Here is a 25985-nt window from a genome sequence, read left to right as displayed (position 1 = left end):
TATATGAGGAGATGCTGAAAAGTTACTGGCTTTCGATAAAAGAAAATACAAGAGGATCAGTTAATTATGATTTTATTTAACATATTCTCTTCTCAGATTCACATGCTTATTGCAGCAGACCTTCAGTTTTTCTAAGCCCGGTAAAAGAACTCAGAAGGTTGGGCTTCCAACCTGGCCTTTCATGATATCCTTACAGCCAGGAACTTTTCAGCACCTCTTTGTATATATATACATATATATATATATATATATATATATACAAACACATATATATACATACACATATATATATGTAAAACAGTATGCATCTTCATCACACAAGTGAAAATATGTCAAGCTATAGGAAAATATTTCCTTGCTTGGATACGTGTGAGGTCCAGCAGCAGGAAGAGGCTTCTGGCCATAGGAAATCTGCCTTAATGAATTCTGAATACCCCATGCAAGCATGGGAAAATGGATGCTGAAATGATAAGTTGAGAGTATATTATTCATGAGAAGCTTACTCCATTTTTTGCATTTGTTATTCTGCAGGTGCAAGGTCCTGAAGATATCAGTGAAGATTCTTTATCATTGTTCTGTCTGCTGGAACCTAAACCAGGTAAGAATTTACACAAAATGGTCTTGTTGGTACATCACTAAAGAATTGAGTTTCATGTAAATGATTCAAGAGAGAGAATATATTGGTGTGGTTTCGTCATTGTGATTTTTAAGGCTTTCAAGAAAGATTTGAACTCATCATCATTAAAAAAACAGATAGAATATTTGGGCCAGATCTGGCCAATTTGAATGCTAAAGGGTCAAACTTCTGCATGTGGTTATTGTTCAACCATAGGTCAGCCTGATCTAGCAGACCTATGATCTAAAGCATTAATTCCATGACCTTCCCATCTCTTTTGGGATATCTAAGAATGCAATCATTATCCAATGTGCCCTCATTTTAGACCCTTTAGCATCCAGATTATTCTGTAAAATGTAATGTTTATTTATTCAAATTGGTTTGAATTAATCATGCATTATGTCACTGCTTCTAGAGTTCAATGATGTGATAGTATATTCTTGAAGGACGTTGTAGGGTAGGTGTGTGAGGCTGAATTTAGTCAGTTTGAATATAAAACATGTAGAATATTTGGGTCTGATATGGCCAGTTTTAATGCTAAAGGGTTAAAAGACAGACTTAGCTGGTGTTTCTAGCAGTCAAATAATCATGTTGATGGTTCTACAGGTCGATGTTAGCGGGTGGAAAGAGCTTGGGTAAGGGAGGTTTTCCAAAAGGTTGTGGCTGTATATTACTGTTTCATGCAATGGACATATATTTCAGTGTTTTGACTAAATGGTGAGCATGCTCTAAAATAGGTTTTTTTTTTTGTTAAACTTTTCAGATATTCTTCTTCTTGGTGTTGGAAGTGACACTTCAAAATTTGACAAAAAGTTGATTCGTTACCTGCGTTCAAAAAACATAAGTGTTGAAATTCTCACAACGGTAAGTAGTAATAGAATATAATTATTCTTTTATTTGTTTCAGTCATTTGACTGTGGCCATGCTGGAGCACCAACTTTGGTTGAACAAATAGACCCCAGGACTTATTCTTTGTAAGCTTAGTACTTATTCTATTGGTCTCTTTTGCCGAACCGCTAAGTTACAGGGATGTAGACATACAAACATCAGTTATGAAGCGATGGTAGCGGGGGACAGTCACAGACGCACAAACATATATACATATGCATATATATACACAAACATATACATACATACATATATATATATATATATATATATATATATATATATATATATATATATATATATATATATATGTATATAATCAGATTGGAGCCTGGTGTAGCCTTCGGGTTCCACCAGTCCTCAGTCAAATCGTCCAACCCATGCTAGCATGGAAAGCGGACGTTAAACGATGATGATGATGATATATATATATATATATATATATATGTGCACGACAGGTTTCTTTCAGTTTCCATCTACCAAATCCACTCACAAGGCTTTGGTTGGCCCGAGGCTATAGTAGAAGACACTTGCCCAAGGTGCCATGCAGTGTGACTGAACCCAGAACCATGTTTTTAGTAAGTAAGCTACTTACAACACAACCTCACATTTTTAAAGATTTGCTATTCTTCATCATTTAACATCTATTTTGCCATGGTAGCATAATGTTAGATGGTTTGACCTGATCGGCAAGCTACTGGGTTGTGTTAGGCCACAGTGTCAATTTTGACATGGTTTCTATAGCTTCATGCCCTTCTTAATGTTAGCCACTTTACAGAGAGTTCTAGGTGCTATTTACATGATACTTGCAAGACAGAGAAAGGAAAAGGAAAAAGTCCTCTTGACTGAATTAGAGTGTATTTGAAAGAATAGGTGTTGAAGGTTAAAGTATGATAGAATGACTAACACAGATGTCAAGCTATAACGGCTACTCTGGAATAACCATTAAGTAAAATAAGTGCATGCTTAGGGCATCAAAGGAAGTGGGGCACCACAGAAAGGGTAAATGGTTTACAGTACAAAAGAAATAATTTCAAACTTGCTAAAATAATATTTGGGATGATAAATATAGAAGCAAATGTGTTATGTAAGTTTAATTTTGAGGATCTGATCAAAAACGTTGCAATTAAAAGTAGGAGAAAACTTTTCAGATATAAATAAAGGGAAGTCATCATTATCATTTTCATTTAACATCTGCTTTCCATGTTAGCATGGGTTGGACGATTTAACTGGGGACTGGCGAAGCGGATGGCTACACCAGACTCCAATCTGATCTGGCAGAGTTTCTACAGCTGGATGCCCTTCCTCATGCCAACCACTCCGAGAGTGTAGTGGGTGCTTTTTACATGACACCGGCACGAATACAAAAATAAACATTACTTTCCATCTCACTGTTAGTTTTGCTTCATTTTGAAAAATGAAAATCTATTTTATGGTTTATTATTGTTTATATTTTGAATTACATAGGTATGTGGGCCCCCAAAGTCTTAATCTGGCTCTGATTATGCAAGATGGGTACGAGTAGCTACAAGGGAGATAAGGATGGTGGTGACAGGGTACTAGAGTGTACTGTCAAAGAACAAGAAGTTGTGCATAAGGAGAATTTATAAATTATGGATTTAGAAGGAAGAAGCAAAGATAGTTAATTTCATAATAGTGTAGGAGGGAAGTAACAGATTGGTAGAGATTGGGTTGGAGTTGGATGTAGTGATTAATAAAAAATGTACAAGAGTTGGGTTGATGGTAAATATCAGTATGGCATGGGGAAGACGAGATAGATAGATATATAATTGTCATTCCATATTTTAAAAAAATTCCCTTTTCTTCCTAGTTGGAAAATAAGTCTCTACCAATTCTACACCATTCAGATTGGTCCTTAGCATCTCTCTGTGCCTTGTCTCATTTAAGATCCATTTCCTTCAGCTTGTCTTCATCTGTTTCATGCAAATGTTTTTCTATGCTGGCATGGGTTTAGATGGAGATTTATATTTAAAGCAGGATTTTATGGTCTCATATACCTCTTCCTGTTACCAACGCTTACCTCTTTTTTTTTTTTTTGTAAGGATTTTCTATATTCCATGAGTCTTTGAAAGCACAGAATAACCAACTAGCAATTTTAGGGCGAGGGGCCTAATCAGTTACCTCGCCCCCAGTGCTCAACTAGCACTTATTTTATTGACTCCAGAAGGATCAAAGACAAACTTGACTATGGCAGTATTTGAACTCAGATTGGAAAATTTGTTCATTGAAATTGATGAGAGTCCACCATGTGTGTGCATACGTGTAGTTTGTGTGTGTGTCTCCATCAGTACAGAGGTTTTAAAATTATTATTATTACATAAGGTGGTGAGCTGGCAGAATTGTTAGCATGCCAGGCAAAATGTTTCATGGTATTTCGTCTGCTGCTACATTCTGAGTTCCAATTCCGTTGAAGTTGACTGGGCCCCCACCTGTAAGATCATGTGCTGATTATCTTGATATGATGACACCGTGTCATGCACATATGGTTGGGATGCATATGCCTGGTGTACTTTTACCAGATGGGTAGTCATGATGAGTATATTGGACTTTGTATATTTGTATCCCTGTGTCATTTTAATGATGTGTGCTGCTCTCTCAGTAATAATAATAATATTATTATTATCCCTTCCCTCATAAGATTATCTCAAAAATATTTTAATCTTAACTGAATTGACTGTTCCCTGTATTATCACAATTTTTCTTGAATTAAGTGATAACATTTTATGTCTTTGTTACTTTCAGGACCATGCTTGTTCCACATTTAACTTTCTCAATGCTGAACGTCGGTTTGTGGCTGCAGGATTGATACCGCCAAATTTTGAATCTGATGAGAGCCAAGGTCTTGCTGTAAAGGCTGAAGGGATAAGCAACAGTGCATTCATGTTTCAAACTGGAATTTTTGAAGCTCCAAAAGTACCTGAAGAAGTAAAAAATATTCAAAAAGAACTGCTTGGAGAAGATAATGAAAATTTGTGGGATTTGTTTCGCAAGAAATACCGAAATGATAGTAATAAAGAGGAAAGTGAGAAACATGATGAGAAAGAATATCTAAAAAAGGACCCTTTAAATCAAGATAAAACTGAGGATGAGAAAAAGTGATTAAATTATTTGGTATTAAAAGTATAGGGAAACAAAAAAATGCCTTTAGGTTTTTCTTTCTCTCTAAATACGCATAACATTATCATTGATGTCATTTTCATCACCGCCATCATCATTATTTTCATTGTAAAAGACACTCATGCCAGCGCCATATAAAGAACATTCATGTCAGTGCCAAGAACAAGAGCACCTGCACTGGTGTCATGTAAAAAGCATCCAGTATACTCTATAAAGTGGTTGGCATTAGGGAGGGCATCTAGTTGTAGATACTATGCCAAAACAGACAACTGGAGCCTCTTGCAGCCATCTGGCTTGCCAGCTTCTGTTCAACTCATATCGACATGGAAAATAGATATTAAAGGATGATGATGATGTTTATCAACTTTGTTGCCATCATCATCATTTTCATCAATGTTGTCACCATTGTAATCAATCACTTTCATCCATCTGCTTCATCCTGTTAGCCTGGATTGGACAAGTTCTTAGTATGCTTTGCCATTCATTGTGATTCATTTTGACATCTTGCACACAATCACAGACCCAATTATCTTTGTTGTCTTTGTCTGTAGCAGGACTAGAGAGCCTCCTACCCTACAGTAGGTCTGTTTTCTAACTGCTGCCCTGGAATGGATGTCAAATGAAACTAGAGCAGTTACAAAAAGCATGGAGTTTATTAGGGAGTCATTCCGTAAAGGCTTCACTCAGTCAAAATAGCTAGATGACGAAACAGGAGTCATGGTGGAATCACCTAAGAAAGCTTTCATGGTCAGTTTGACCGTTTTGCCCACAGTAGATCATATGAAATATGGTTTCAGGTATAAATGAGCTGATTAATGTAATCAAGACTATGTGCCAAAGCAAAAGGTTTAAAAAAAAAAGACAGGAAGTTTAGCATTTATTTATGGTGACCAGAAGTGAAATTAATAAATAAATGCAAGGGAGAGTACCCACCACAACGGCCAATCTTTGTGCGTCACTATGTCCCTGAGACCTTGCACATAGACACACAACAATGTATAGAAATGTCGACGAGCCGTTTATAAGGCTGAGCGCTTTATGGATGCAAAACCATTGGTCGTCCTATGATCAGCCATATCGTTTAACTTCCTGTAAACACATTATTGCTCTAACGTTCAGAGTGTGCATCTTTTTCGGATGTATGATCCACCAGAAGTGATAAATTACAGGACTCTGTATTAATGTAGACTGTTCATTGTAATTGAAAGGCTCCGATTTCCAGTGCTCAGTGTTACTCGCTTCCCATCATCAGCTTGTAAACCAAGCCTGCTTTTCTTGTGAAATATTCATTTGGAATATTTCAAAAGAAAAAAAGTGTCAAGCTAGCTGAATTATTAGCATGCCCGGCACAATGCTTAGTGGCATTTTGTCTGTCTTTACGTTCTGAGTTCAAACTCCACTGAGGTCGACTTTACCTTACATCCTTTTGGGGTCAATAAACTAAGTACCGTTTGAGCACTGGGGTTGATGTGATCAACTGTACTCCTGCCTTGAAATTCCTGACTTTGTGCCAAAATTTGAAGTCAACATTTCAAAGGTAAAGCAGGTTCAGTTTTGCAGCTGGTGATCAGAAGCATGTAACCCTGAGTACTGGACATTGGAGCTTTTCAGTTATAATATTATTTTATAGACACAAAGATAAATTTGGCCTCAGTGGGATTTGAACTCAGGATGTAAAGAACCTCAAAAAATATTATCTTTTACTTGTTTAAGTCACTTTGACTAGCCATGCTGGGGCACCACCTAGAAGAATTTTAGTTGAACTAATCAACCCAAATACTTATTTTTTTAGACCTGGTACTTTTAGGGGCGTTTGGCTCACAATTGTAATATTGGGAGTTTGATTCTCGGCAGTATGTGTCCTTAAGCAAGACATTTTATTTTGCATTGCCCCGGTCCACTCAGCTGGCAAAAATGAGTTGTACCTGTAATTCAAAGGGCCAGCCTTGTCACATTTTGTGTCCTGCTGAATCTCCCTGAGAACTACATCTGGAGTGCTCAGTCACTTGCATGTTAATTTCACAAGCAAGTACCATTGATCAAATCAACTGGAACACTCATCATTGTAATTGATGGAGTGCCAGGCAGTAATTCTTCCAATCCCTAGAAGGATGGCAGAAAAAATTAATTTTGGCATTGAAAGGTTACAGCTCTGGTGCTATGGGCCATGTGATTAGAATATCATTGGAAAGAATCACAAGACAGATTCTTTAAGCTGAGTCAACGAGTAAGGAGTAGACCAAGAATGAAATGGTTGGATAATATTCATAGACTTACTTGGTCATGTTTGGGAATCCAGGCAGAAAGTGTATCAATGGTTGATTTGGATAGGACTCTTCCCCACATGACTCTCCCAAGAGTAGAGTGTGGAGAAGAAGGATGAATGAATTGGAAATCATCATCATCGTTTAACGTCCGCTTTCCATGCTAGCATGGGTTGAACGATTTGACTGAGGACTGGTGAAACCAGAAGGCTACACCAGGCTCCAATCTGATTTGGCAGAGTTTCTACAGTTGGATGCCCTTCCTAACGTCAACCACTCCAAGAGTGTAGTGGGTGCTTTTACGTGCCACCGGCACGAAGGCCAGTCAGGCAGTACTGGCAACGGAAATGGAAATGAAAGCATAAATTCATGTAATTAAAATACATAGTGTTTTCACCTGGTATTCTATCACCTGACAAGAATAATAGTAATAACAATACAATGGCAACATTTGATACAGGTAACTCTTTATTTATCCATAAAGAACCACTACATCAATTGTGTGTGTGTGTGTGTGTGGTGTGAGAAAGTTGGTAAACATAAGAGGACTTCCATAACTTATTTCATCATGCTCAGATGATTCGCTATACAGTTTAGGTCTACATTATAATCTGGCCCAGTACATACTACCACGGATACGATTGTAATCTGGTAACTGTTCAATAGGTCCTGAAATGATAAGAAGAAACAAGTATAGAGACTCTTGGAATGATTAATAATAAAAAAACAAAACAGAATTCAAACATTTTCTTTTGACCCTTTTATAATTAAGTACCTAACAAAGCACACTGTTCAAGAGTTTCAGTTGATATTTTAACTGTTTTGTTACGATATTTCCATTGAAATACACTGCATTTATTTCAATTAGTTTTGAATTTGATGAAGGATTTAGTGAAATAACTATAATTATTAAGTTTGTGCTCGGAACATAAATTAACATGAAATTGTGATGAGAGGTTTTAATTTAGATCCTTTAAAAACTGGAAGTTTTTTCAAAGGACCAAGGGTAGGATCAAGTGGGTTGGTATCAAAAGGGTTATGTAGAAGTATAACCAATTTATTGCAGATAAATCTTAACAACAAAATCTTATATGGACCCTAATTGAGAATCACTGAGCTAGAGCATTGAGCAGCAATAAAAAGACACACAGGCACACACCATATACACACTTATAACTACTCACCTACAGCAGCCACAGCAGGGCACTGGTCATATAAATACTTGGTGCATACTGACTTGATGGTTTCTGCATCTACAGCCTGTAGAAAGAGAGAGAGAAAAAAAAAAAAAAAATAAAACCAGGGTAAGACATGTGAGTAGAAGAGATTTGTTTAAAAGGTATTTACTGTGATATTTTAAACTGACATATTATCACAAGGATATGAGACTCAAGGCAGACCTTGAAGAGAGGAGGCATGTCATTGATAAGGTTGCAAATAGCAATGAATAGATTTCGACTAACATACAACTATTTTATTGTTTAAAGGGTAAAGAGCCCTTCCAGTCATGAATGACTATGGGATTGCACCTACGAAGTTCCCCGCCGAGGCACAAGTCCAGGCAAGGTTGTTTATGGAAGACCAGCAGTCACTCATGCATACCAGCCTTTCCTTTCCATGCCCCTGATGTTATCCAAGAGAAAGGTAAAGGTTGATACAGCTTGGTACCAGTGACGTCACAACTTATTTCTACAGCTGAGTGAACTGGAGCAATGTGAAATAAAGTATCTTGCTGAAGAACACAACACATAGCCCAGACCGTGAATTTAACTCAACACCTCATGATTGCGAGCCTGACGCTAACCACTGAGCCATGCACTCTCACTTTATTGTTTAACCAACATATTATACAAACGATCGATTAGTAGGCTGAATAGATATTTAACAATGACTAATGAGAAAGAAGTGATATTGAGCCGGTGTGTGTGTGTGTGTTATTAGTGAAATGACCCTCCTAAAACACAACAAAATCTTACAGTAATGATCAATATATATTGCAGAGTTCAAAGCCAGTAATTCTTGTCTGGTACTTTATTTTATCAACCCCGAAAGAATGAAAGGCAGAGTTGACCGTGGTGGAATTTAGGGAGTTGCAAGAAATGCTACAAAGCATTTTGTCTGACACACCACCAATTCTACTGGTTTTATGTCTTACAATAATGACAAGCTTTTGAGAGTTTAAAAATATACAGATGATTGTGTTGGTAAACTGTTTGGATTGAACTGATGGTGTTTAGAGGGCTGATGAGTGGAGATAGTGTTTGTGGATGGATGGGTGAAAGTGAGGGTAGTAGAAATGACTTACATCAATCCTTGCATCCAGTTCTGGTAATGGAATCCTTCGGCCATAACAAAGCATTTGCCTGAAAAGAGAGAAAGAAAGAGAGAGGTACAAATGAAGGTTTGAGTGTGAATGAGACAATGTAACTATGTGTAAGGGCTTGTGAAAGAACGAGGATGATACATTGTAGTAAAGCATTCAGTTGATCCCTAAATGAGTGAAAAAAAATTTGGATCCATGACCATCTTAGACTAGTAGCATGGTACCCTTAAGCACCACACCCAATATCCTCTCAACCTTCCTGACAAAAATACTGAAGTTAATCCATGAAATTTAGCAGTGATACACATTGTTGTTATGACAATTAGTCTCATAAGCCATTGGGTTACATGATTAACACTGAAGATTTCATCAATCAACCAGCCAATCAGCCTCCCTGTCCAGGCTTTGCAACAGGACTAACTATTTACAAATGTACAATAGATAATGTCATACAGTGTGGGGAGAATAAATATTGAATGCTTGTCAGTTAAGGTACTTTATAGAGAGATCTTCATTTCAGTTTTGTTGTTTTCATCCATTTTCCACACTGCTGTACTTATTGAATCCCAGCTTCATTGCATGTCTTAAGAGGCAACTAAAAGGAGAACTGGTTGTAGAATACTGCTTGAGAAAAAAAAAAAATCCACCCAACTCATGCCAGCATGGAAAAGAGGACGTAAAGCAATGATAATGAAGGTACACTATATTTACTAGGGTATAAATATTTTATACTTGATTTTCATTGAAAAAACTGGGGTGTGACATAAGCTAAAACTATGAGATGTAAAAATTTTGTATCAAGATTAAACACTAAATTCGGGGGCAGAGCAATTTACACACAAGTAATTACAGTTTGTATTGGATGACCTCTCTTACTGCCAAACACTCAGCTGTGAATGAAGAGTGGAACCAGTTCTAGTGCCAGTGAAAGAAACTGGAACGGATGTGAAGGTTAAGGTTTTGGATCATGGACTTGTTGGTCAGTAGTCCAATATCTTAACCCTCAAAGTTATTGATTACTAAATAAAACTGACGTAACAGTAATGTGCTTTATAGCCTATTAGACTGGAAACAGGTGTGGGGTATCAATGTAGGGTGCAATGTTTTCTGGCATGCAAGGCAATATAATATTTAGTATAAATATTCAAGCATTGTTGCTATTTATCCAAAACCTGCTGCATTTCACATCACCAAGTCGTCTTGGTGTCTAAGTCGACTAACATAATTGTAGGTGTAAATTTTGCTCTGAAGAATTTGATCTGTATGTCGGAAAATACATCGATAGCAGTAGTGGTGGCTATCATCACACAACCTGACTCAGCAGGAAAAACACATGCAAATCAAAAAAGGTTACTTAACAACAATAATACTGACCTGCCAATGTCTTCACATATAGGAGTGGAACCATCAAGCTGAAGGAGAAGGTTTGTCTTCAACAAATTCTTAGCCCTCTGAATTTCAAAGTCAGTCACGTTGCTACAGAGACGCATCCTGTGAGGAAAAATGGGGAGAGATAGTTTCACAACTTTGGCTTTGTTGGTATTTGGGTAATAGAAGTAATTATCTGACTGTAACAAAATGGACCTGTTAATGAAGGCTCTAATCTCACTGACAGAAGATATAACAACCCTTGAATACCATTAGCAGATTCTGCTTTAAGCACTTCTGTCAAATCCTAGTTTTCATGTATTCTTTCTAGCTACACTACACCCTAAAGTATTATTTTACTGGTTGTTGAGGTTATGGAGAAAAAAAATAATTTCCAGGTGCAAGAGTGGCTGTGTGGTAAGTAGCTTGCTTACCAACCACATGGTTCTGGGTTCAGTCCCACTGTGTAACACCTTGGACAAGCGTCTTCTGCTATAGCTTCAGGCTGACCAAAGCCTTGTGAGAGGATTTGGTAGATGGAAACTGAAAAGAAGCCTGTCGTGTATATATATATGAGTATGTGTGTGTGCGTGTCCCTAAAATCGCTTGACAACCAATGCTGGTGCATTTACATCCCTGTAAGTTAGCAGTTTGGCAAAAGAGACCGATAGAATAAGTACTAGGCTTACAAAAAGTAAGTCCTGGGGTCGATTTGCTCAACTAAAGGTGGTGCTCCAGCATGGCTGCACTCAAATGACTGAAACAAGTAGAAGAATAGAAGGATTCCCAGTTGTCATTGTGTACTGTAAACAACACTCATTCTTTAACAACTAATATGAGAGAGAGAGAGAGAGGGGGAGAGAAAGAGAGAGAGAGAGAGAAAGAGAGAGGGATCAAGTATTAAAAAAACATTCTTCAGTCCTACATACACTTAATCATTTCTGCAATATATTTTCACCGTGTGCTAATCCAACCAATTATTCATCTGGCCATGGAGACAATAACAGCAATGATGATGATGATGCTGATGCTGAAAAGCAACTTACCATTCATTCTGTATGTTGAAGATCATGTCATCAATTGAAAGTTTCTCTGACACAAAGTAGATGCCCCACATCCCGGTGTCTGTGTAACAGGTATTGAAGGCCTGGAAGCTGTGGCAGAGGTTGCCTCTGGCAGAATTGCTAGCTAAACGCCCGGCCAAATTGGCACCACCGCCATGACTGCGATCCCAGCTACCAATCAGAGTGTTGGCCACCATTAAAGCAATATTGTCTGCATTACTCCAGCCACATCCTTCCACTGCCAAAGCAATATGAGCCAATGGCATGTCGTCATCACGTACACGAATCTGTGAAGAAATCAAAGTTAAACATAAACTTACTGATATGTTATGTATAAACATGCACACACACTGGTAATTATGCATAAATACACAAACACACTTTGGTCCATTATATATATATATATATATATATATATATATATATATATATATATATATATATATATATACATATATATATATGAGGGGGTGCCGAAAAGTTCCTGGCTTTGGGTAGAAGAAAGTATGGGATGATCAGTTATGCTCTTATTTAACATATTCCCCTCTCAGATTCACACACTTATTGAAGTGGTCCTTTAGTTTTTCTAAGCCCTGTAAAAAAAAAAAAAAAAAAAACTCAGAACTTTGGACCACCAACTAGGCCTTTCATGATACTCTTAAAGCCAGGAACTTTCCAGCACCTCTTCATAAATATACACACTGGTATATTATGCATAAATACACACACACAAGTACTTTATGCATAAATACAAAAACTGGTACATAATACATACACCAGCTATGACAAATAAAGGTTTCATGATACTGCTGTTGTATTTGTTTAATTGCAGGTCAACAACATTCCTGCTGTCTTTTATATTTTATTTTCAGACATAGAATATCTAAGACCACATTATCAAATATACCCTTTCTTAAAGAAAATGTAAATTGATTTGCTAAAACTAGCGAAGCACAAGATTGGATGGCAAGGAATGGCTAGTGTAAGGCAAAAGTCTGCTGGTGAAGATGGACATGGTAAAAAAAAATTTTTTAAAACCCAAAATGTTAAAAATGGTTATGGTGAAGAATAATCTTCGAATGTTGGGTCTCACAGAGGCAATGACAAGTGACCAAGACCTTTGGAGATGAGTCGTGGTTGAGAACACTCGAAAAAGCTAAGTGAGATCATAGTCATAGTTGATGCTAGTGTCCTGTAACTGACCTATTAAAAGCACCCTTCAATTGTTGGGTGATATGTTGTGCTTGTGAAGACCTGTTGAACCAAGTGAAATCATAGTCGTGGCCAGTGCCAGTGCCATCTGACTGGCACCTGTGCTGGTGGCATGTAAAAAGCACCATTCAAGCGTTGGACATTATAGAGGCAGTGACAGGTAACCAAGACCTTTGGCAATATACCATGCTTGTGTAGACCTGCTAAGCCAAGTGAGACCGTAATTGTGGCTGATGCCGGTATCAGGTCAATGGCACCCATGCCACATAAAAAACACCCACTACACTCTTGGAGTGGTTGGCGTTAGGAAAGGCATCCAGCCGTAGAAACCTAGCCAAATCAGTTTTCTGACCAACCCATGCCAGCTAGGAAAGTGGATGATGATGATAATGATTGTTTAGTTGTTTATTATGAGGAGATATACCTACATCACAGCCAGTAAAGCGGCAAGGTGCACTGATGGGGATTTCTGAATCATAACCAGCAGTAATGTTGCCAAAATACTGCTCAGATAGCTTGACCAGATTGTCATGGTTCACACCTACAAGATAAACAAAAACATCAATATAACAATTCGAACACACACACACACATATAGAGTCAACAAATGAGATCCAGAGATGCCCAATATAGAAAACACACTTAGTAGTGCTCAAATGGTGTGAACTTACACCTCTGAAATCTTTACCAAGAACCAAATCTGCAGAGTATACAGTGGCTATAAGAGGAATCCATGTGAGTGGGGTGAAATGTGTTGAGGCAGATTTTGTACAGCAGCATGCCTTTCCTGTCACCAACCCTCACCTATTTCAATCGTTGGGTGATATGTTGTGCTTGTGAAGACCTGTTGAACCGAGTGAAATCATAGTCGTAGCCGATGTCCATGCTGTCTGTCTGGCACCTGTGCTGGTGGAATGTAAAAAGCACCATTCAAGTGTTGGACCTTATGGTTGGAGGCAGTGACAGGTAACCAAGACCTTTGGCGATATACCATACTTGTGTAGACCTGTTAAGCCAAGTGAGACCGTAATCGTGGCCAATGCTGGTATCAGGTCAATGACACCTATATCACGTAAAAAACACCCACTATGATCTCACTTGGCTTTGACGGGTCTTCTCAAGACATGATTTTCACATTTGAGTGGAAACGAACGGCATCACTGTTACATTCATGTACAAATATTTTTATCACATTATAGAAGACTGTAACAGTAAATTTAGTGTTTTTTTTCTATGGAGAGAGTGACTGAATGTGGTAGAGATAAAAGTGAATATGAAAATAAAAATGTTTTCAACATTACACTATATTTATTGCACAAAAAATATGGAAATATTGTAGCAAAGTATTACTAGTATAGTTTTAAATGAACTTCTATAAAAAAATTAATTACAGAAATCATAAATCTAATTAAAACTTTTCTTTATTGAAATAAAATTGATTAATTGATTGATCAGTGGTGTGGCTTGACCAAAACCTTGTGAGTGATTTGGTAGAAAGATGCCTGTCATGTATGCATGTTTGTGGTACACACACACACACGTTATGTATGCGTGTGTGTTTGTGTTTACACTTGTCTACATATCATGTGACTTGAAAATGAGCATCATTAACATACAAGGAAGGGTATTCTTTTCAAATCTTCTGTGAAAAACATGTCAAGCAATGAGAAACATTACTTTGCTTGGAAACAGGTGAGGGTTAGCAATACGAAGGGCATCTGGCCAAAGAAAAACTGCCTCAACAAATTCCGTTTGACCCATGCAAGCATGGAAAAGTGGATATGAAATGATGAGGATGTGTATTGTCTTACAGTCATTAGTGAGTGTCTCTACACCATATCACAACCTGCACCACTTCAGAAGACACTGCTAAATTAATGAATTAAATATTCTAGTGCCCCAGTTATATGTAATAACAGCAGTCGGTTAAAAAACAAGAACAGCCGAGAAGAAAAGTGTTACTTACCACCAGCAGCGGCCAGGACAATACGTGGACCCTTATAATGAGTGGAAATATATTCTTTGAGGTCATTGCGGTTAATAGTCCTTCAGAAAATGAAAAGAAATCAAAAGAAAATAACCATTAAATCAATTAACAGGAACAAGATTTGAGGTAATGTATTCTATGCCACTATCAATGCATAGGCATTGTCATGCTAATCACCTGGACTCAGATATACTTCAAAATGAAGCATCTGTTGAGTATAGAGTGGTAATAAAGAAATTGAAATGACAAAGGAATAAACAATTAATATTACGGACTTCATTAGCTTACAGCTGTTTCTGCTATATGATGCCATGCACTCATAGTTGAATGCTGGAGTATCACCTTATAGCTTCATCATACACACTGAAAGATTTTCTAAAAGTTATTGACTATTAGCTGAAAAGAATATCACAAACGTTTGTGGAAGAAGTTTTTGTATAGTGTAAGAGCTTTTGTTGTTCTGAACAATGAAAGCACTTACACACAAAACACACACTATAGGAAAACTTCCCCCAAAAGTTTGTGACATTGTCTTTTTAAATTGTTAATAACTTTAAAAAAAAAAAAAATCTTTCTTTAAACATTGAGATTGTATCAAGTATTTTTTATGAGTACTTTTAAACATACACACACACGATTGTAGCACAGGCTTTTTGATGACAATGTGTCACGGTACACAGAGCAAGATGGTTGTCAAGGTATGTTGGTGCGCAATCTTAGACAAAAACTTTGTCAGTTAACATTAAACTGCTGCCAATGGTGGGGGTGTTGTGGTGGTAGATGGATTTCAATCTCTGTCAGATAAGCTGTTAAAACTAATCTATCTCAAATAAGCTATGAAACATAGATAAGTAGAAATATCAGCTTGCTTACTTAATATTCTCAGTGGGTCCTAAGATTGTACGGCCAAGAGGTGTACCTTGGTAAGCTATTGAATGAAGATGGTCAAATATAACTTCTTGGAGATTAGTCTCAACTTCCTAAAACACAAGCGAAAACAAACAGGAATTAAATCACTTCATGCTTTGTAGGTGAATCGACAAGAGATACCATAGGGTTGGAAGGACACTGAGGACATGATAACATCTTTAGTGTTAATGCTATGGAAAAATGCACCAGTACACTAGTGGTTCTCAACTGGGGTCCATACACCCCTTGGGTGTCCACATAAGAATTCATTGTTAAAATATTTATGTGCAATAAATTGCTTATGTTCTACAATACATTTTTGTTATTAAATTCTTGAAAATATTGAATTATAAAAATACAGTAAGATGTTTTTTATACACACCAAATGGTTATGGCAGTCCAGTAGAATAGAACAGGAATCAAAGGAGTCCAAAGGCAAAAAAATGGTTGAGAACCACTGTGGTACACTCTGTAAAGTGGTTGTTGTTAGAAAACACTTCCAGCCGAAGACTGTGCTCAGACCAAAACGTCTGAGCAAGATGTGGCCCTCTAATCTATGCCATAGATTAGAGGGCCATCTAACCCATACCAGCATGGAAAACAGACATAAAATGACAATATGGATAACTGAGATCTGTATTATATTATCCAGTCATCTTTAGATGCTGGTGTGGCTGTGTGGTCAAGCTTGCTTCCCAGCCATCTGGTCTTGGGTTCATTCCCACTGTGCAACAACTTGGGCGGTTGTCTTTTACTATAGCCCTGGGCTGATCAAAACTTGTCAGTGGGTTTGATAGGAGGAAATTGAAAGAAGCCTGTCATGTGAATATGCATGTGAGTGTTTGTGTGCATTCTTATCTTAACATCATGTGATGGTTGTAAACAAGTATAACCATCATACAAGTGAGGCTGTTTGCTTCCAGTCTTCCATGGAAAACATATCAGGCTAGGGGGAAATGCTACCTTGCTTGGAAAAAGGCAAGGGCTGGTGGCGGGAAGGGCATCCAGCTGTAGAAAATCTGCCTCAAGAAATTTTGTCTAACCCATGCAAGGACGGAAAAGTGGACATTAAATGATGATGATGACTGCTAACAGAAGTGTGATAACATACAGCTATAAACCTCAACTGGGAAAATACGAAATTGGAATAGAATTAGAGAAGTGTTTATAAAATTAGATGGGATATAAGATGGTAGGGTTGAATGTGTGAGAGAGAAGGGAAGAGAGGGGATGAGAAAGAAATAATATCATCTCCATCTTCTTCCCTCTTTTCCCTGTGGGGTAGCCACATATCTCTACAGTAGTGTTTCTCAATTGAGGTTCCCCGGAAACCTAGGGGTTCCGTGAGAAGAGAGTGAGATAAGCTAATGCTAATTTCATGATTGTAATATTACTATACATGCACAACATATTATTGGTTATTGTAATATAGACATCACCCTATCTAACCTATCATGTTATCAAAAAAATATAACAACCATTGGGGATATATTTAGTGATGTCTGTAATTTATGGACACCCTATATATATATATATATATATATATATATATATATATATATATATATACATATGATATTTACCACGTGAACTATGATAAGAAAGATATGGTGTATAATTTTTTTGTGCAGGGGTTCCTTGAGATATGTAATTTTTTTAAGGGTTATGCAAGGGTAAAAAGGTTGAGAAACACTACTCTTCAGCAATGCACCATTTTTATCCCTCTATCACAATCTTACCTCTCAGCTCCTGGCATAAACCACTTCCTCTTACTATTACTCACAATCAAGGTATCTTGTCTTGTGAGTTACTTGGTAACTTCACTAGAGCTAGAGACATGAAAAAGCACTCAGTACACTCTATGTGAAGAACTTGGCATTAGGCAGGGCATCCAGCCATAGAGGATATTGGATCCCAATGCAGTCCTTTGATCTATCGGATCCTGTCAAACTGTTCAACATACAGACGTTAAATGATGATGAAAAAGAGGACAGAAATTTCAAAGGGATATAGAGAAAGAGAGATGATGTAATTTGGAGAATGACCAAAGACACACTGACCTGCATTTCCCGAAGGATGACTCCACGCTCACGTTCAATTTCCTGTTCACCTAGAGTGCTATTTTGTATGATATCCGAAAGAATGTCAAGAGCTGTAATCAGAAATAACCAAAGTCCATGTAAGAGCAAGAAAACATTGGGGTTGCTGAAGTGTATGAATGAAGGTGATATTAGGCTAAGTGGAAGAAAAGATCTTAGTATCAGGCAGGGTAGGTTACAAGGAGATATCAGAGCCTTGAAGCAGTCATTTCAGCTGCTAGGAATAGCAGTGAAATCTCCCTTAATCCTCACCCCACCATCTAAATAATGGCTTACTATGCTGAATAATTTAATCCTTGAGCAGGTATAGCTGTGTGGTCAAGAGGCTTGCTTCCTAACCATGTAGGCTTCAGTGCATTCCCACTATGTGGCACTTCAGGTAAGTGTCTTCTATTAGACCCCCAGGCTATAGTAGAAAGCCTTGTGAGCAGATTTAGTATAGATAAACTGAAAGAAGCCCATCATATATATATATATATATATCAATTTCATTGAGCTCAGTTTTCAACTGGTACTTATTTTATGGACCCTAAAAGGATGAAAAGCAAAGGCAACCTCGGTGGAATTTGAACTCAGAATGTAAAACAGATGAAACGCCACTAAGCATTCTGCCCATAATGCTAATGGTTTTGCCAGCTTGCTGCTGCTGCTGCTGCTAATAATAATAATGGTTTCAAATTTTGGTACAAGGCCAGCAAATTCAAAGAAGGGGATAAGTCGATTACATCAACCCCAGTACTAAACTGGTACTTATTTTATTGACCCCGAAAGGACGAAAGGCCAAGTCAACCTTGGTGGAATCTGAATTCACAACATAAGGCCAGACCAAATGCCGCAAAGCATTTTGCTTGGGGTGCTAGTTATTCTGGCAGCTTACCGCCCTAATGTTAATAATAATAACAATCCTTTCTACTGAAGGCACAAGGCCTGAAATTTGGGGAGAGGGGGCTAGTTGATTACATCAATCCCAGTGTTTCACTAGTACTTATTGACCTTGGAAGGATGGAAGGCAAAGTCGACCCTGGCAGATTTTGAACCCAGAATATAAAGATGGATGAAATGTTGCTAAGCATTTTGCCTGGCATGCTAACGATTCTGCCAGCTCACTGTCTTAATATTAATAATAATAATAACCTTGTGGTAAATCTTTACTGAAGCACTTGGCATAATAGACTGTCTGTTCACGAGAAGTGTAGGCATTCAGATGGGCACCCATGTTTTCAACTTCAAGCTCCAGACTAGTTTGGGAACGTTTTGATGTTCCTTTGAATATCATATGCTCCAAGAAATGTGCCACACCATTATTGCTGTCGTTTTCAAATCTGCTGCCAGCATCGATCCACAAGCCAACCTTGAGAAGAAAACAAAACAAGAATAGTACATTATAAGAGATGCATACACAAAGAAGAAGAATAACACAAATTGTTACAACAGTCAGATACATAACTTAAAAACAAACAATAACAATGGCACGGATTATTATAATAGATATCATTAACATCATTTGAATGTCCACTTTTCTGTGATTGCATGGGCTGGATGGAATTTGATGTGATGCATTCTCTATGGCAGGATGCTCTTCCCATCACCAACCCTTGCTTATTCCAAGTAAGGCTCCTTTCAGTGTCCATCTATTAAATCTACTCACAAGGCATTGGTTGGACCAGGGCTATAGGAGAAGACATTTGTACAAGCCAAAGAGAAAAAAACACTAATAATAGCACAGCTCATTACAACACACACATACATATCTATATACTACTAAAACTGAGACTGTTTGCTTGCTTGTGTGCGTGCTTGTCTGTAATTCATTACAGCCAAACTGGCGCATAATGGGAAAATACTCTGAAGGTAAGGTACCCCTGAAATGTGAACACAAATGGAATAAAACAAGTTTCTAGTTAATCGGATCATGGATTTCCAAGATATATGTTTATTTTGGGGTACCTTCATAAATAGCTAAAATGGCGCATAATGGGAAAATACTCCGAAAGTAACATAACCCTGAAACGGGGATATATAATACTGTGAAAATTGTTTCCATTAATTTTATGTTTATGTTATATAACAATTCCTTTTGCATTTTTGTAGAAGTATGCACATAAGCCATAAATAAATGCTGTTACTGGAGTTCAAGTTCATCCTGGACATTTTATTTCTATTAGATGCTGTAAATAATCAATAAAACCTTAAACATGAACTTGTAAACCAGTCCTATGATGACACAAACGAATTGAAATATTTAACTGAATCATCATAAAATTAACTTTCATTTCAATGCTATGTTGAAAATCAGCTTCAATGTTTTATAACCTGAGCCGTCAGTGACCCAATGGGTCACAGGTAGTCTAGTATATATATATAAAACATTAATGAACTTTTAAAGTGAGATCTTTCAATCACATCACTGTTGATTTGTTTATAGAAAATAATGCAAACTTGGGTCAGAATCTCCACTCCTACTCTGATACATTTATCTCTCCTCCTACTACCTTTACAACATCTTGCATATATTGTGCGTTAAATACTTAATGCAGCCCTTCTTAAAAAAAATATAACCCTGGAATTCAATACTTAGCAGTATTTTGTCTGTCAATACATTCAAAATTGAAATTCCACTTTGCCTTTCATCTTTTGGAGTCAATGTAATTGACTAGTCCCCTCTTTTGAAATTCAGGACTTGTGCCTATAGTAGTAAGAATTAAATGCTATGTTTGTTAAAAGTTTACATTAAAAAGCAGAAACTTACAGTACAAGTGGGAATCCCAGAGTCTTCAGTTGCAACTCGTATACCATTGGCCAAAGTTGTCACTTGAGTTTCAGGTACATTCAACAGTGTTTGTTCGTAAGTGGCAGCTTTTGCCGATCGCCATCGTCTGCTGATGCTAAGAGGTACCTTGAAAGGAAAACAAAAACATCAAGAAAAATTACAATTAGCACAAAGTATTTTGTGACATTATCACCATTCTAATGTTAACTTTACTGTGCTTGCATGGGTCAGATGGAGTTGGTTCAAGCAATTTTACTATGGCCAGATACTCTTCCTGCCACTAACCCTTACTGTTTCTAAGCAAGATAATATTCACCCATGGTCATGTTTCTGTAGAATATTGAAAATGAATGACACTACTTGTATGACAGTGACACCTATTTACAACTGTGATGTGATATCAAGTCAAGGAGACACACAAATACATACATACCACACACACTTCTTTCAGTTTCTGTCCACTGAATTTACTCACAATAGTTTGGTTGGCCTGAGACTATAGAAGAGTCCTAGGTTCGTGATAGACATAGAGTGGATAAGGAATTGAACAATGAAAGGATCAGTTGGATATTACACTGATGAGGTGGAGAAAGTGTATTTTTTAAAATCTTTTACTCATTTTAATCATTGGATTACAGCCATGCTGGGGCACCCCCCCACCCAAGGGTTTAGTTGGACAAATCAACCCCCAGCAGTCTCTTTTACCAAACAGCTAAGTTACAGGGTGTAACTACACCAACACTGATTGTTTAAGTGTGGTGGGAGACAAACACACGCGCACGCACACATGGTGGGTTTCCACAGAGTTTCCTTCTACCAAAATCACTCAGAAGGCATTGGGTTGCACAAAGCTATATTACAAAAGACACTTGCTCAAGATGCCATGTAGTGGGATTGAACTTGAAACTACATGGTTGCAAAGTTAGCTTCTTAGTCATGCCTGAACCTCTATTGGAATACAGTTCTGAGGTGATTTCATACAATTGTTAACTCAAGAAGTGAAAATCACAACTAATTCTGTGTTGACATTGTTGGAGGTTAGCTTTACACCTTCATACTGTTAATATAGTGAAAGTAACTTTCACAGTGTTGGCATAATTAGACAGGTGCTACTTTAGTGTGAGGTCTACTGCCCATTTACACTTTAGCATACAGTTCACCCCAAAGCCCTGATCAGGGCATTTCACAGCATAGACTATGTATACTGTGGTAGACTGCATGTCTATTTCACGGTATTATTCGCCTGAAGTAGCTAAAGGTCAGGTTCACCTTCTAACTTAGAATATTTCAGCATCACACTGAGGCAGAGTATTAAACTAATCAGATATCAACCCCACATTCAAATACATGTAGCCATAAGTTTGGTGACAATGAATCTATCATTTGTTCCATTTACAAAGTGCATGGAGGTGCTTCTTTTCTTCTGAAGCTAAACCATTGTGATTTAATTAGCTGGTACTCCATTGGTTACAATGATGAGGGTCCCAGTTGATTTGATCAGTGGAATAGCCTGCTCATGAAATTAACATACAAGTGGCTGAGCACGTTCTCAGGGAGATTCAGCATGGCACACCGGATGTGACAAGGGTGGCCTTTTGAATTACGGGTACAACTCACTTTTGTCAGCCGAGTGGACTGGAGCAATGTGACACAAAGTGTCTTACTGAAGGACACAATGCGCCGCCTGAAATCAAATGACCATACGATTGTGAACCGAATACCATAGCCAGTAAACCACATGCCTTCACTAAACCCTTGTGATAAACGAGGAAAGATGTATTTTGCTAACACGACAAGAAGTTAGTTTCACAATAAGAGATTGATGCAATGTCACTGGAGGAGTTTTAGGTTTGTTTATATTTGAGGATAAGTGAGAAATGTATTTGGTCAGGCTTTTCTTGAAAATAGCAGAGACAAAAGATGACTTGGTTGAAGCAAGAAATTGAAGACATCTGGGGATACAAAAACTACAGATGGATAGATAGATAACTGGTCAACATTTGAAGTTAAAATCAGTTTATTTTTAAATATAGATAAGGCAAATCGAATTTCAGATTGAAATGTGTAAACGCCCACCCACTCTAATATGAGGATGCGTAGACATGAACAGAAATTGATAAGAAAAATGAAAAAATTATATACACGCACATATATATATTGGTTAGAATCAGTCTCTTGCTACGTTTGTGGGTGCTCAGGGTCTTATGCATCGGCAGTTGTGGTAGTCAGAGACTGATTCAACCAGAATAAAATATATTATTAATCTCTATTATTGAATGCTCATTCTTGTGAGAGTCAACACTAAAAGGATATATATATATAGAGAGAGAATATATACATATATATATATTTTGTGTGTGTGTGAGAAAATAGTCACGCTCACAAATGCTGGGATGATTCTCGAATAATGAAGCACACACTTTATACAACAGAAATATTAACATTTCTTTCAAATACTTTGATTATTCATTTAATTATGAATATTTAAACTCAATCACAATCGATGCGAACAATAATAGAATACACTCGTCCGTCTCTTCTTTGAAAAGAAGATGACATTTAAAAATAAGACTTTTCAAGGTTAAATAATACACAAGATTCTTTTGACCAATTTTTAATGAACATAATAATAAACATTAGGAACATTCTAGTATTTCTTATAATTCATTTTTCCTTTACGTTCAGATAAACAATATGTATTGGATCATTACATATATACTTTTTATAATTTTGTAAAAAGTAAACAAAGACTATTTCACGGTAGGTCATTCATTTTTGGTTTGTATTGGAGTTACAAACAGGAAAGGTTCCAGATAATTAGTAGTTTAAGCGCGAAGCTTTTGATAATTAAATAAGGTCAATTAAAAATTAGAAGAATAGTAAAAACCAATTACATATGATACGATATATATATATATATATATATATATATATATATATAATATATATACACACACACACATGCACAAGGTGTCCTTTGCCGTCGGAAGTATAATAATATTCAAAGTGATGACCTCGGCATGAGGCTGTCTAAAATTCGCTAGAATAATGTTGGTGTTGATGAATGATAAAATATGATAACTTGCAAATAATAATAAGAGAAATATACCTGAGAACGAGCTTGTGCTTGTCTGGTGAGGAGAGACAAGGAGAACTGTAAGAGGCGTTTGGTAGCCATGATGTAAGAGAGACGAGGTCTTCCACCGGAAGTAGTATTTACGTATGAAGCAGCGAAGAAATACGTATGTAGTTAATCGATTTGCTTGATATAGCAACCAAATGTTTTTTTTAAAACACAACCGTATTTTCTTTAAAAAAAAAGGTGTATGTAGTCTAAGAAATATCTATAGTATCAATCGACCTGCTAGACATAGCAATCAAATCTTCCTTTAACTACACCGTACAGTCCTAGAAAAAAAAGACACGCTGAAGAATGTTGTCCAGGGATCTTGTTAAATTCTGTCCAACCACAAATTGCATAATTTTTGATGCTTCTAACTCTTTAATCTCTAGAAATAAAGGCGAAGAGCTGGCAGAATCATAACCGTGCCAGACAAAATGCTTACTGGCATTTCTTTCGTCTTTACGTTCCGAGTTCAAATTCTGACGAGGTCGACTTTGCCTTTTATACTTTCGGGGTCGATTAAATAGAATATCAATCGAGTTCTGGGGTCTATGTAATCGACTTAAGCTCTTGCCTTCAAATCAGACCTTGTGCCCATAGTAGGAAGTTAAAAAGAAAAAATTGAATGTGATTTTCATCAACAGCATGCAAGACTTATGTAGTGTTGAAAATTTGGTTACTAACAAAATAGGAATTTATTTTAAGCTCGTCGTATACAATGTGCTCACTATTCTTCCAGTTCGCCTTATGCACACACACACACACACACACCACGAAGTCTTTTTTGAAGGGGATGCACTTTTCGGATGATGATGAACTTATTTCCGACTTCTACAGCTGCATAAAGCGATGGGAGAAGTGTGTCACCACTAGTGGTGGCTAATGTAGGGGACTAATAATTATGCCAAGTTTCGTTTATTCCAGTCCTTGGGATGTGGGTCAGGGGAAATCTTTAATGAATGCCCCTCGTATGATTTATTGACTATATATACATATATGTTGCTTATTTTGATATATATATATATATATATATATATATATGTATATATATTGTTGTGCTAGATATATAAGAAGACGAGATGGTCGATATTGGAATGTCTTGCTTTGATCACAGTTCCTCCTAATCACGACTAACTTGGAAGTCTAAACGGCAACAATTCTCGATCGGATGCTCACTCTACCAACGTTTAAAAAGTGTTGAAAACAACTGTTAACTTCTACAACATACCTACACAAGTAACTCCACTGAATTTGTTGCCTAAAAAATTTCATTAAAAAATATCAATTCTTCTGAAAATTATGGGGAAACACTGGTGTGAATTATCCGAAACACATCGCCACCACTAGAAAAAAAATTTCCGCAACAAATTCTGATATAATCGGAATCCTCACCATCTGAAAGTTATCTGTCGAGAATTTCTTCAAAAAATATCTATTTTTCTGAAAGTTATGAGATAACAAAGTCAGGTAGGAGCACGTTTGTGTAGCTATACTACTAGCCATGTCCTTCTATTGTCGACCAACTCTCCTATGTCAATCACTAGCGGCCATTCACCTGTGAGAAGTGCGTCGAAAAAATGTATTTGCTTTCAGCAAAGCTTTCGACTGTCTAGTACCTCATACTTGCTATAATTTCTTACAACGGTAATCTTCCAGTTTAGGGCGGTAAAAAAAGTAAATAAAAGATATACAAGGGAAATAACTTAACGTCTTACTAGTATTATCCGTACTACTCTGAAATGTGTTTTTTTTTAGCTGTTTATAAATAAATCACACACGTGATTTGATTGAAGTTAACTGTTTATATATAAATCACACACGTCATTGAATATCATAGTACTGGCTGAGAGATCGAAAATCCCGCATGGAAGACCGGCTGCACAACAACTTATTGTTCCTGAAAATGAAATACTCACTCGTCAATTAATCATATTAGAAGAACATTAGTGAATTATGCAGCAGTTCAAGACACAAAATGTTGGAATGGTGTGCGCGCCGTCGGCTTATTAGGAATAAGTTTACCTGCAACGATTGTTTAGTACCATGTGAACTTGTTAAAATAAAACAAAAAAACACGTGTGTGATTTATTTAAAAACAGCTAAAAAAAAACACATTTCAGAGTTGTACGGATAATACTAGTAAGACGTTAAGTTATTTCCCTTGTGTATTTTTATTTACTTTTTTTACCGCCCTAAACTGGAAGATTACCTCTTACAACATCA

General features: G+C 37.0%; 2 protein-coding genes across 2 annotated transcripts in view; one reads left to right on the top strand and one right to left on the bottom strand.

Moving 5' to 3' along the window:
* The window catches only part of LOC106879602 (NADH dehydrogenase [ubiquinone] 1 alpha subcomplex assembly factor 3), a 12935-nt gene extending 8271 nt beyond the window's left edge, over positions 1–4664 (top strand). Inside the window, exons 3-5 of the mRNA XM_014929250.2 lie at positions 532–598; positions 1380–1480; positions 4268–4664. Of these exons, the coding sequence (XP_014784736.1) occupies positions 532–598; positions 1380–1480; positions 4268–4624 (525 nt within the window). The 3' untranslated portion in view covers positions 4625–4664. The remainder of the gene's footprint in view (positions 1–531; positions 599–1379; positions 1481–4267) is intronic.
* A 2688-nt stretch (positions 4665–7352) lies between these two features.
* LOC106879606 (mitochondrial-processing peptidase subunit beta) lies at positions 7353–23933 on the bottom strand. Its single transcript, XM_014929256.2, has 12 exons — positions 23748–23933; positions 20618–20764; positions 19003–19219; positions 17830–17921; positions 15734–15840; positions 14840–14919; positions 13302–13414; positions 11644–11948; positions 10604–10720; positions 9212–9269; positions 8091–8166; positions 7353–7575 (listed from the first exon to the last, which is right to left on the bottom strand). The coding sequence occupies exons 1-12, from the start codon at positions 23814–23816 to the stop codon at positions 7511–7513; spliced, it is 1446 nt and encodes a 481-aa protein (XP_014784742.1). The 5' UTR covers positions 23817–23933; the 3' UTR covers positions 7353–7510.
* Positions 23934–25985: the final 2052 nt, after the last annotated feature.

Source organism: Octopus bimaculoides, chromosome 11 (genome assembly GCF_001194135.2).
Source record: "Octopus bimaculoides isolate UCB-OBI-ISO-001 chromosome 11, ASM119413v2, whole genome shotgun sequence".
Classification (NCBI taxonomy): domain Eukaryota; kingdom Metazoa; phylum Mollusca; class Cephalopoda; order Octopoda; family Octopodidae; genus Octopus; species Octopus bimaculoides.
This window is presented reverse-complemented; position numbering and strand designations above follow the sequence as displayed.

Excerpts from the sequence above, each read along its gene's own strand:
- LOC106879606 (XM_014929256.2), bottom strand. The coding sequence starts at position 23,816 with ATGGCTACCAAACGCCTCTTACAGTTCTCCTTGTCTCTCCTCACCAGA. Across the intron at positions 19,220-20,617 it reads CTGGGATTCCCACTTGTACT|GTTGGCTTGTGGATCGATGC; the intron begins GTAAGTTTCTGC and ends TTTCTTCTCAAG. Across the intron at positions 9,270-10,603 it reads ATATGTGAAGACATTGGCAG|GCAAATGCTTTGTTATGGCC; the intron begins GTCAGTATTATT and ends CTCTCTTTTCAG.